This window comes from Strix uralensis, chromosome 33, assembly GCF_047716275.1.
Source record: "Strix uralensis isolate ZFMK-TIS-50842 chromosome 33, bStrUra1, whole genome shotgun sequence".
Taxonomy (NCBI): domain Eukaryota; kingdom Metazoa; phylum Chordata; class Aves; order Strigiformes; family Strigidae; genus Strix; species Strix uralensis.
Genome location: NC_134004.1, coordinates 2031661 through 2042421, shown reverse-complemented (window position 1 = coordinate 2042421; position 10761 = coordinate 2031661). Strand labels below are relative to the sequence as shown.

The 10761-nt window shown below is 71.0% G+C and overlaps 2 protein-coding genes across 2 annotated transcripts; one reads left to right on the top strand and one right to left on the bottom strand.

Moving 5' to 3' along the window:
• Positions 1-151: 151 nt before the first annotated feature.
• Positions 152-5220, top strand: ZNF385A (zinc finger protein 385A). The gene is given in 10 exon segments (XM_074853803.1): positions 152-248; positions 378-481; positions 1329-1427; positions 2558-2711; positions 2787-3005; positions 3547-3713; positions 4174-4266; positions 4973-5017; positions 5019-5132; positions 5134-5220. Coding segments are annotated over 9 exon segments (1059 nt in total). The 5' UTR covers positions 152-248; positions 378-385; the 3' UTR covers positions 5206-5220.
• A 2138-nt stretch (positions 5221-7358) lies between these two features.
• On the bottom strand, positions 7359-10639 carry COPZ1 (COPI coat complex subunit zeta 1). Its single transcript, XM_074853631.1, has 9 exons — positions 10486-10639; positions 9495-9563; positions 9093-9174; positions 8893-8984; positions 8551-8606; positions 8096-8173; positions 7912-7963; positions 7753-7791; positions 7359-7464 (listed from the first exon to the last, which is right to left on the bottom strand). Exons 1-9 carry the CDS (start codon positions 10501-10503, stop codon positions 7417-7419), a joined length of 534 nt encoding a protein of 177 aa, XP_074709732.1. The 5' UTR covers positions 10504-10639; the 3' UTR covers positions 7359-7416.
• Between the last annotated feature and the right edge of the window lie 122 nt (positions 10640-10761).

The window sequence follows — 10761 nt, the reverse complement described above, 5'->3', positions numbered from 1 at the left end:
GGGACACGCGTGGCCGGGAACACGCGTGTGACATGCAGCGCCCCCCTCCCTCCCCGTCCCCCCCCCCCTCCCCGGCGGCTGCCCCACTTCTCCGCGGCGCCATTGGCTGGGCCGGGCGCGGGGGGGGGGGGGGGACACACACACGGACACACACACGGTGCGGGGGGGGGGGGGGGACACGCGGGGGGGGGGACACGCGGGGACAACCCCACCGGGCCGCCGCCGCCGCCACCGGGGGGGCCCCGCAGGTAACACACCCCCCCCCTCCCAGCCCCGCAGCCCGCCGGTAGTAAGCGGGGATCCTTTTGGGGTGCCCGGGGGGGGGGTCGGGCGGGGGGTGCCGGCCCCCCCTGACCCCCCCCGCCCCCCCCCCCCAGGCCGGGCGATGCTGCGGGCCCCGGGGCCGCTGGGGCCGCCCCCCGGCCGCCTCCTCCTGCCCGACGCCGCCGCCGCTGCCCTGCGGCTGCTGCCGCTGCCCGGGGTGAGTCCGGGGGGGGGGGTCCTGGTGGGGGGGGGGGGGGGAGTCCCGGGGGGGCGTCCCGGGGTCGGGAGGGGCCCTACAGCCGCCCCGCGGGGTCACTGCGGGGTCCCGGGGAAGGGAAAAAGAGGGGGGGGGGGACCGGGGGGGGGGACCGGGCCGATGCGGAGCGAACGCCGGGGGGGGCGGAAGGGGGGGGCGGAGCCTTCCCGCCCCCTCCCGGCCGCCGTACCGGACCCCCGCGCCCCCCCCCCCCCCCCCCACACCTCCCCCGGGCCGGGCCCCGCCGCTCCCGCCGCCGCGTTCGGGGTAAGGGGGAGCGGGGGGGGCGGCTTGGGCCGCGCTGGGGACCCCAACACCCCCCCCCCCCGCGGTGTGGGACCCCGGGGCTGTGATGGGACCCCCAACACCCCCCCCCGCGCGGTGTGGGACCCCCAACACCCCCCCCCCCCCCCCCCCCCCCCAGCCTGTTATGGGACCCCGGGGCCGTGACGGGACCCGGGCTGGGGGCGGGGGGGGGGGGGGCAGGCGGGCGGGTGGGGCCCGTCCCCCGGGTTTGGGCAGGGAAGAGATTCCTGAGCAGCTACGAAATGGGGCGGGGGGGGGGGCCCGAGGCGCTGCCCCCCCCCCAACCCCCCCGTGGCACCCCCCACCCCACGGTGACCCCCTGAGCACCCCCAGCCCACCCCGCTGTGCCCCCCCCCCCCACCCCCTCCCATAGCACCTGGTGTACCATGGGGGTGCCGGGGTGGTTTAGGGGGGGTCGGGGGGGTGTAGGGGTGCTGCGCCCCCCCCCCGGCCCCCCCCCCCCCCCCCGGGGCAGGATGCGACCCCCCGCCCTGCGCCGCAGATGGAGCCGGTGCCGAAGGCGGTGCTGGGGGCGGCGCTGGCCAAGCCCCGGCGCCCCGTCATCGCCTGCAGCGTCTGCCAGATCCGCTTCAACTCCGAGGTGAGACCCCCCCCGGGCACCTGGGACCCCCCCCTGGGCACCTGGGACCCCCCGGGCACCTGGGACCTCCCCCCGGGCACCTGGGACCCCTTCCTGGGCACCTGGGACCTCCCCCCAGGCACCTGGGACCCCCCCCGGGCACCTGGGACCCCCCCTGGGCACCTGGGACCCCCCTGGGCACCTGGAATACCCCCTGAACACCTGGGACCCCCCTGGCACCTGGGACCCCCCCCCCCAGGCACCTGGGACCCCTTCTTGGGCACCTGGGACCTCCCCCCAGGCACCTGCGACTCCCCCCGGGCACCTGGGACCCCCCACTCTGACATCTGGGTCCCCCCCAGCCTGGGTTCAGCCCTGGTTTGGGGGGGCGGCTCCGCTGCACCCCAGAGCTGGGACCCATGTCCTCAGGGTGGGGGTCCCCAGGCTTGGGGGTCCCCAGGGGGTCTCATGTCCCCAAGGTGGGGGTTTCCAGGTTGGGGGGCTGTTGGGTGCCATGTCCCCAGGGTTGGGGGTCCCCGGGGTGTCTCATGTGCGCGGGGTTGGGGGCCCCCAGGTTGGGGGGCCCTTGGGTGCCATGTCCCCAGGGTTGAGGGGCCCCAGGGTCACTTGTCCCCAGGCCTGGGGGTCCCCAGCGTGTCCCATATCCCCGGGGTTGAGGGACCCCATCTTGGGGACCCTTGGGTGCCATGTTGGGTGCCATGTCCCCAGGGGTGGGGTCCCCATCATGTCCTATGTCTCTGGACTTGGGTGTCCCCAGGGTGTCTCATGTCCCCAGGGTTGGGGGGCCCAATCGTGTCCCACGTCCCCAGGCTTGGGGGTACCCGGGGTGTCCCATGTCCCCAGGTTTGAGGGACCCCACGTTGGGGACTGTTGGGTGCCATGTCCCTAGGGGCAGGGGTCCCCAGGGTGTCTCTTGTCCCCAGGGTTGGGGGTCCCCAGGGTGTCCCATGTCGCTGGAGTTGGGGGCCCCCAGGGTGTCTCTTGTCCCCAGGAGTGGGGGTCCCCAGGGTGTCCCACATCCCCAGGGCTGGGTGGGGGGGGTCCGTGTCCATCTGTGGGGTGCAGCGGTGTCCCCGAGGTGGCGGGGGGGGGTGACACGGTGTGTCGTCCCCCCGCCCCGCTGTCCCCAGAGCCAGGCGGCCGCTCACTACCAGGGGAACCGCCACGCCCGGCGCCTGAAGGGGCTGGAGGCTGCCCGCGCCCGCCGCGGGGGGGACACCGGGGACACCCAGGACCCCCCCGGCCCCGCGCCCACCCCGGCCGGGGAGACGCCTGACCACGCAGGTGGGTCCCTTCCCACCCCCCCCCCAAAAAAAAAAACCTGCTGGGGGTCCCCGTTAACCCTCCCCGTGCCTGTAGGTGATCAGCCCCCAGCACCCGCAGCCCCCGGCGCCCCCGGGCCCCCCTCGCCCCCCGTCCCCCCCCCGGCTGTGGCTGCGGAGGCGCCAGGGGGGGCACGGGGGGGGCCGGGGGGGGAAGAGGAAGAGGAGGAGAAGGCGAAGGCCAAGCGGCTGCTGTACTGTGCCCTCTGCAAGGTGGCTGTTAACTCCCTCTCGCAGCTGGAGGCGCACAACAAAGGTGGGGGACGGCGGCGGGGGGGGACATGGGGACGCTGGGGGGAAACGGGGGGGGTCTGGGGGACATGGGGGGGTCTGAGGGGCCCTGGGTGATGTTGAGGGGGGTAGGGAGGCACAGGGTGGCACTGGGGGTCACTGGGGGCTGGGGGCGGTGTCCGGGGTGCACATAGAGGTTGTGGGGTTGTGTGGGGGGGTCTGGAGGAGTCTGTGGGTGCAGGGGGGTCCCAGAGTATAGGGTGACCCCCCCCCCCCACCAGACATGGGGGGGTCTGAGGGACCCTGGGTGATGTTGAACGGGGGTAGGGAGGCACAGGGTGGCACTGGGGGACACTGGGGGGGGCACAGGGGTCCTGTGGGTGTTGGGGGGGGTCTGGAGTGCACACAGAGGTTGTGGGGGTGCAGGGGGGGGTCTTGAGGGGTCTGTGGGTGCAGGAGGGTCCCAGGGGAAAGGTGGGGACTTGGGGAGGGCATAGAGGGGGGGGGGGTCCCAGAGCACAGGGTGACACCCCCCCCCCCCCCCCCCCCCCGCGGTGTGTGCGCAGGGACGAAGCACAAGACGCTGGTGGAGGCGCGCAGCGGGCTGGGGCCCATCCGCGCCTTCCCGCGGCTGGGGGGGGCTGCGGGGACCCCCCCGGCCGAGGCCCCCGAGCGCTCCTTCCACTGCCAGATCTGCAACGTCCGCCTCAACTCCGAGCTCCAGCTCAAGCAGGTACCCCGGGACCCCCAAACCCCTCCCAGGACCCCCAAACCTCTCCCAGGACCCCCCAACCCCTCCCAGGTACCCCCACCCTCCCTGGGATCCTGTGGGACCCCTCCCAAACCTTCCCTGTCCCATCAGGTCCCCCCAAACCCTTCAGAGACCCCTCCAGGGACCTTCCAAACCCCCATGAGACCCCTGGGACCCCCCCCGCCCACCCCGAGACCCTCATCAGACTCCCCCAAACCCTCCCAAGCCCATTGGGACCCCCCCAGGGACCCTATGGGCCCCCCCCCCACCATCCTGAAGCACCAGACTCCCCCCCCCACTCCCCCAAATGCTTTTGGGACCCCCCCAGACCCACTTGACTCCCCTAACACCCTCCCCCGAGCCCCCCTCCCATCCCCAGGAGGACTCCCCCCTCCCCATAATCCTGGGTCCCCTCTCAGCCCCCCCCATGTCCCCCCCCCAGCACATCTCCAGCCGGCGGCACCGGGACGGGGTGGCTGGAAAACCCAACCCACTGCTGAGCCGCCACAAGAAGCCCCGGACCCCCCCAGAGCTGGTGAGTTGGGGGGGCCCCAGGGTCTCTATAGGGTCTCTATAGGGTGTCTTGGGGTCCCTGTGGGGCAGGGAATGCCTGGGGGTATCTATAGGGTGTCATGGGGGTGCCCTATATGGGTGGGGGGGGGCTGGGGATACATAGAGGGTGTCTGGGGGTGTCCTGTGGGGCAGCGGAATGCGCAGGGGTCCCTATAGGGTGCTCAGGGGTCCCTATAGGGTGCTCTGAAGGCACCCTGGAGGCAGGGAGTGCCTGGGGGTATCTCAGGGGGCGCCCCATGGGGGGGCCTTGGGGTACCTATAGGGTGTCTGAGGGTATATCTGTGGGTGCTTCATGGGGTGGTGGTGGGGGGGTCAGGAGTACCTATAGGGTGACTGGGGGGGCTGGGGGTACTTATAGGGTGACTGGGGGGGCTGGGGGTACCTATAGGGTGACTGGGGGGGCTGGGGGGGTACCTATAGGGCGACAGGGGGTACCTATAGGGTGACTGCGAGGGCTGGGGGTACCTATAGGGTGACTGGGGGGGCTGGGGGTACCTATAGGGTGACGGAGGGTACCTCAGTGGGTGCCCCATGGGGTGAGGGGCTTGAGAGTATCTATAGGGAGCCCCATGGGGCAGGGGGGGCCCTTGGGGTACCTACAGGGTGCTGGGGCTCTAGGGACCCCCCCCTCCTCCTCATCACTGACCCCCCCCCTTGCCCCCCCACAGGCGCCGCTGCCCTTCCCCAAGGAGCTGCCGAAGGCGCTGGCGGGGGGGGGGGCTGCTGCCGCCCCCCCTGGCCCTGGCCGCCGCTGCCGCCGCCATGGCCGCCCCCCCGCTGGCTCTGCGCCCCCCCGGGCCCCCCCTTCTGCCGGGGCCCCCCCTGGCACCCGCCCCTGCTGCGCCCCGCCCCTGGGCCCCTGCGCCCCGCCCACGCCCCCCTCCTCTTCTCCCCCTACTGACCCCCCCCCATGGCAACCGGCGCCTGGCAACCACCTGGCAACCGGTACCCAACCATCACCCGGGCCCAGCGGCTGTTACCTGGCAACCGGTACCCAGCAACCAGCAACCGCCCGGCAACAGCCGCCCAGCAACCCCCACAGCACAACCCAGCGACTGTTGCCGCGGTGGTTACCTGGCAACAGCACCCGGCAACCATCCCAGAATGGCTACCTGGCAACGGTTTCCTAGCAACCAGCCACAAGTGGTTACCCAGAAATCTGCCGGCAACACCCTGGTTACCTGGCAACAAGACCCATCCACCCCATCCAGCAACCTGCCTGGCAACAGTTACCTAGCAACCTGCCTGGCAACCCCACCCCAGCAACGGTTACCCAGCAACCTGCCTGACAATGGTTACCTGGCAACAGGACCAGCATCCTGCCCGGCAACGGGCCCCCAGCAACGGTTACCTAGCAACCCTCGGAGCAGTGGTTGCCTGGCAACTGGAAGATGTTTACCCAGTAACGGGACCCAGCAGCAGTTGCCTGGCAACGGTTACCTGGCAACGGGGCCTGGTGATGGTTGCCTAGCAACCGCCTCCAGCATCCACACCTGACAAAGGGACCTGGCAACGGTACGTGACGATGGTACATGGTGACGCTTACCTGGCAACGGTACGCAGTGATGGTTGCCTAGCAACCACCCCGGCAACCCCACCTGGCGATGGTACCTGGTAACGGGACCAGGCAACCAGCTACACCCAGCAACCGTCTCCTAGCAACCACCCCTAGCAACAGCCCCCCCCCCCCCCCCCCCCCCCCCGCCCCAGCTGCTTTTTGGGCTCAGCGATTCTTTTTTAACTGGAATTGGGATATTTAGCAGGAAAACGATGAGCCCTCCACCCCCGCCCCACTGCACAACTCCCGTGGGGACGGAGACCCCCAGCACCCTGGGGTGGGGTGGGGGCCGGGGGGTCCCCAACACACACAGACACACACACCCCCCCCCCTACCCCCCGGCACCTCAGGGATCTGCTAAGCAATCAGTGATGGCTCGCAGGGCAGGGAGCCCCCCCCCACCCCGGGGTGTGTGTGCCCCCCCCCCTCCCCCCCTCCACCCCAGGGTGCCCCCCTCCCTACCCCAGGGTGCCCCCCCCCTTCCCCCCCAAGCCATGACCTCTTGCACTGAGGGCAGCGAGCCCCGCACACGCCCTGGGGGTGGGGGGGGGGGGGAACCCATCACACCCCCCAACAACCCCCCCCACCCCGGGGCCACCCTCCGGGCCCAGCCCATTGCAATAATGCGGGGGGCCGGGGCACCCCCCACCCTGTAAATAGCGTGTATCGTCCCCCCCCCGCTCCAGCCTGTCCCCCCCCCTGGGTTCTGCCCACAAGCACTGTGCCCCCCCTCGCCCCCAACCGTGGTACTGGCCCCCCCAGCACTGCCCCATCACTGTGACCCCCCCCCCATATCCTTATCACCCCCCACTATCACTGTGCCCCCCCCCCAGCCTTACTGCCCATCACTGTGGCCCCCGCTATCACTGTGCCCCCCCCTTATCACTACAGCCCGCCCCCCCCTTACTGCCCTACAACTGGCACTGTGCCCCCCCCCCAAACCTTGCACTGCCCCCCCCTCACTGCACACACCCACCTCCCTTCTTTATTGCACCCCTGCACCCCCACTTGGCACTGGCCCCCCCATTTTCTTAGTGCCCCCCCCCAAGTCAATACTGTGATTTAAGCAAAGCAATAGCAGGCGGGGGGAGGGGGGGGGGGGGGGGGGGCGGGTTTGGGGGAGGGGGACACAGAGCCCTGTTACCCTCCCCCACATCTGCCTGTCCCCATGTCTCTGTGTGTGTCCCCCCCCCCCCGGCTTTGCCCCAATAAATGACGAGGTTTGAGCTTCTGGTCTCGTGTCTGGGGGGGCCCCAGGGGGGGGTCCCGTATCCCCCAAGTGTGTCCCCTTGTCCCCACATCTCCCCTCAACACATGCCCCCCCCGTCCCCTCTGTGCACCCACTTGTCCCTGTCCACATCCCATCGTGCCCCCCTCGCTGAGGGGGGGACACCAGGACACCCTCCCCGCCCCCCCCTCCCCAAAGCCACCCAACACCCTTCCCCGGGTCCCCCCCAGGGGGGCGGCGCAGGGAGAGACGAGGCAGCACACGGGAGTTGGTACTGGGGGGGGGTGGCATGTTGGGGGGCCGGGGGGAGGGCCGGGGGGGCCACGCTAACGCAGCAGCGACCACTTGATCTGCTCCTTTGCCGACTGCAGCACCTGTAGAGGGTGGGGGGGGGGCAACGTTGGCCACGGGGCACCCATGGGTGCAGGGGGGGGGGGGAGCACCCGTGGGCACCAAGGTGGGGAGAGGGGATGTGGAGAACTGTCTGGGGAGGGGGGGGGGTCACAGGGGGGTTGGGGCGGGGCATGCGGAGGGATGTGGGGACACCGGGGGTAGCCAGGAACACCCAGGTGGCACTTAGGGACACCCACGGGTGCAGGCCCTGCGTGGGGGGGGCTCAGAGGTGGGAGGGGGGTCCCGGGGGGGGGCGTTTTGGGCCGTACCTGTGACACCGTCTGCTCAGTGAGAGGCACGTCCTCGCCCTGCAACACACAGAGGGAGGTGGGTGCCTGGGGGGGGGGCACCCACAGCCCCCCATCACCCCCTCCCTTCGTCACCACCCCCCCCCAGCCCAGCACAGCCTCCCCGTGGCCCCCCCGTACCCGCACGGCCACGCGATGCACCACTTGCTGGGGGTCACTCTCCAGGACGACGCTGGGCGGAGGCGGGGGGGGGAAAAACAGAGACCTGTCAGCACCCAGTACCCCCCCCCCACGGGACCCGTGGGCACCCAGGGTGGGGGGAAACAGCCCCCAGGGTGTGGGGGGGGGACACACGGACACTCACCCACCATCCACGATCTCGTCCACGGCCAGGAAGAGCCCCTCCATATTCTCCAGCAGCGCCCGCTTCTCCACGTTCTTCCTGGGGGGGGCCCCGTGCCTGCTCAGCACCCATGGGCCCCCCCCGCCAGGCACTCATGGCCCCCCAGGATTTGCCTGCTGTGTCCCCCCAACCCGTGCCAGAGCCATTGGGGCCCCCTGAAACCATGGGTGCCCCCCAGGACCCTTGGGTGCCCCCCGCCAAGGAATATGGGTCCCCCCAAGGACCATGGGTGCCCCCCCAGGACCCACAGGCACCCCACCCAGGAATATGGGTGTTCCTCCAGGACCATGGGTGCCCCCCCAGGACCCACAAGTGCCCCTCCCACAAACGAGTGTGTGTCCCCCCCCCCCAGGACCCACCCAGGACCATGGGTGCCCACCCAGGACCACGGGTGCCCCCCCCAGGACCCATCATACCGCAGCATCTGGCTGAGCGAGTCGAAGAGGCAGTTGAGGACGGCCGTGAGCATCAGCTGGGGGACAGCGGGGTCACACGGTGACACTGCCAGACAGGGGCACCCCGAGGTGGCCCCCCCCCCCACCCCGAGCCTGGTGGCACCTTCTCTGTGTGTCCCCACCATTCTGGGACCTTTCTGTGTGCCTCCTGCTACACGCAGATACCCCCCTCCCTGTCCTGTTACCCCGCCATGTCCCCAGCCTGGCACCCCACTGTCCCCAACCCACCACCCCTGGGTGTCCCCCCCTGCCCTGGCGCCCCTGGGTGTCCCCCCGCCGCCACCCTTGGGTGTCCCCAGCCACCTCGTTCTCGTGGGAGCTGCCGATGACGTAGAAGTAGAGGTCGATGCTGCTCTTGTAGACGACGGTGAGTCCCTCGAGCAGCGCGATCTCACCTGTGGGCACAGCCCGGTGTCACCCCCACAGGCCCCCCCGTTGTCCCCACGGGGCTGGCAGCCCCCACACCCAAGGGACACACGTGTCCCCGTCCCCAAAACACGCACTGTCGGTGCGATGGGTCTTGTTGAAGATGTTTTTCTCGAAGGCTTTCTGCTCCTTGGCACTGGGGTACGTGTCGTCGTAGTACTGCGGGGACAGTGGCACATGGGGACCTGGGCCACCCCCTCCTCGGCCCAAGGAGCCCCTGTGACCCTGCTCTGGGCCACCAACCCTGTTCCCATGCTCCTGTCCCTGCCCTGGGCCATCAATGTCCCCTTGTCCGTGCCATGTGCCACACCAACGTGCCCCCCGTAGCCCTGCCCTGTGTCACGTCCCAACCCTCCCAGTGCCACCAAGTGTCCCCACATCTGTGCTTCCTTGTCCCCCACATCTCCCTGGGGGGGTGGGGGTGTCCCCATCGCTGTCCCCATCCCCACGTGTCACCGTCACCCCTCCGTGTCCCTCACCTTGGCGAAGAGCCGGTCGCCATCGTTGTCCAGGATGATGACGGCTTTGACGGTGTAGAGGGACGGCTCCTGCGGGGACACGGCCACTGTCACCCCCGCTGCCACCCCCGTTCCCGGGGACACAGGCACCCCCACCACCCCCCTGTCACCCAAACACCACCTTGGTGGCACCGAGGACACCAGGAAGGAGCCTGCAGCCGGCACCCACAGGGGTCCCGGGTGGTGGCCGCTGCAGGGCCAAGCCGGGGAGGATTTGGGGGTCCCTGTCCCCGTCCCTGTCCCCGTGTCCCCCGTCGATCCGGGTGCTCCCGAGCTCCCGGGACCAAGTTCTGTGATGCACTGACTGCCCGTAGCCACAGCCGGAGTGTAGGACAGAACCTCGCCCCGGGCGCTGCCAGGCCACCGACGGCCACCGACGGCAACCGATGGCCACCACCGATGGCCACCGCCACCCCCCAGCAGGGACCCCGTGGGCACAGCCACCCCCACCCCCCCCCCGGGGCATCGTCACCCCACGGGCAGGACAAGGACACCACGGGGGGGCTGGGGGACACCGCCAGGGGCAGGGAGAAGCCCCCCCACTCACCCCCAGGGGCATTTACACCCCTTGTTGCCCCCCGTTTACCCCCAGCGCCGCCCATTTACCCCCAGTGGCGCCCTGGCATCTACCCCCCCACACACTGCCCGCTATTTACCCCAGTGCCCCCCCACTTACCCCACAGGCACCCCCTCACCACCCCCCGTTTTACCCCCACTGGCAGCCCCCCCCTCACTCCACTGCCCCCCCCACTGCCAACCCCCCATTTACTCCATTTGCCCCCAATTCACCCCCAGTGACACCCCCCCGACACCCCCCTTCACCCCCCCACTGCCCCCCCCGTACCCCAACTGGCGCCCCCCCTTTCCCGCCCCCCTGCCCCCCGCCTGCCCCCGAGCCCCCCGCTCGCTCCCGTCCTCCCCTCCCGCCCCTCCCGGCCCCGCCGCCCCCTACCAGGATCAGCGCCTCCATTTTGCGCTCGCCGCTGCCGACGTGGAGCCGGAAGAGCGGCCGTCGCTCATTGGCTGTTTGGTTGCCAATCACAACCCCGGGCACCGCCCCGACGGGTTGACTGGACGAGCCCGTGCCCGATCTGACCAATCGCTGCGCGTCTGCGCGCGGAGGGCGGGCCAGATTTTCCCGCCCTTCCCGAAGCAGGCGCTGATTGGAGGCGCGTCCCGTCCGTCACCGCTGCGCCGTACTCCCGGAAGCCGAGGGGGCGGCGCAGTT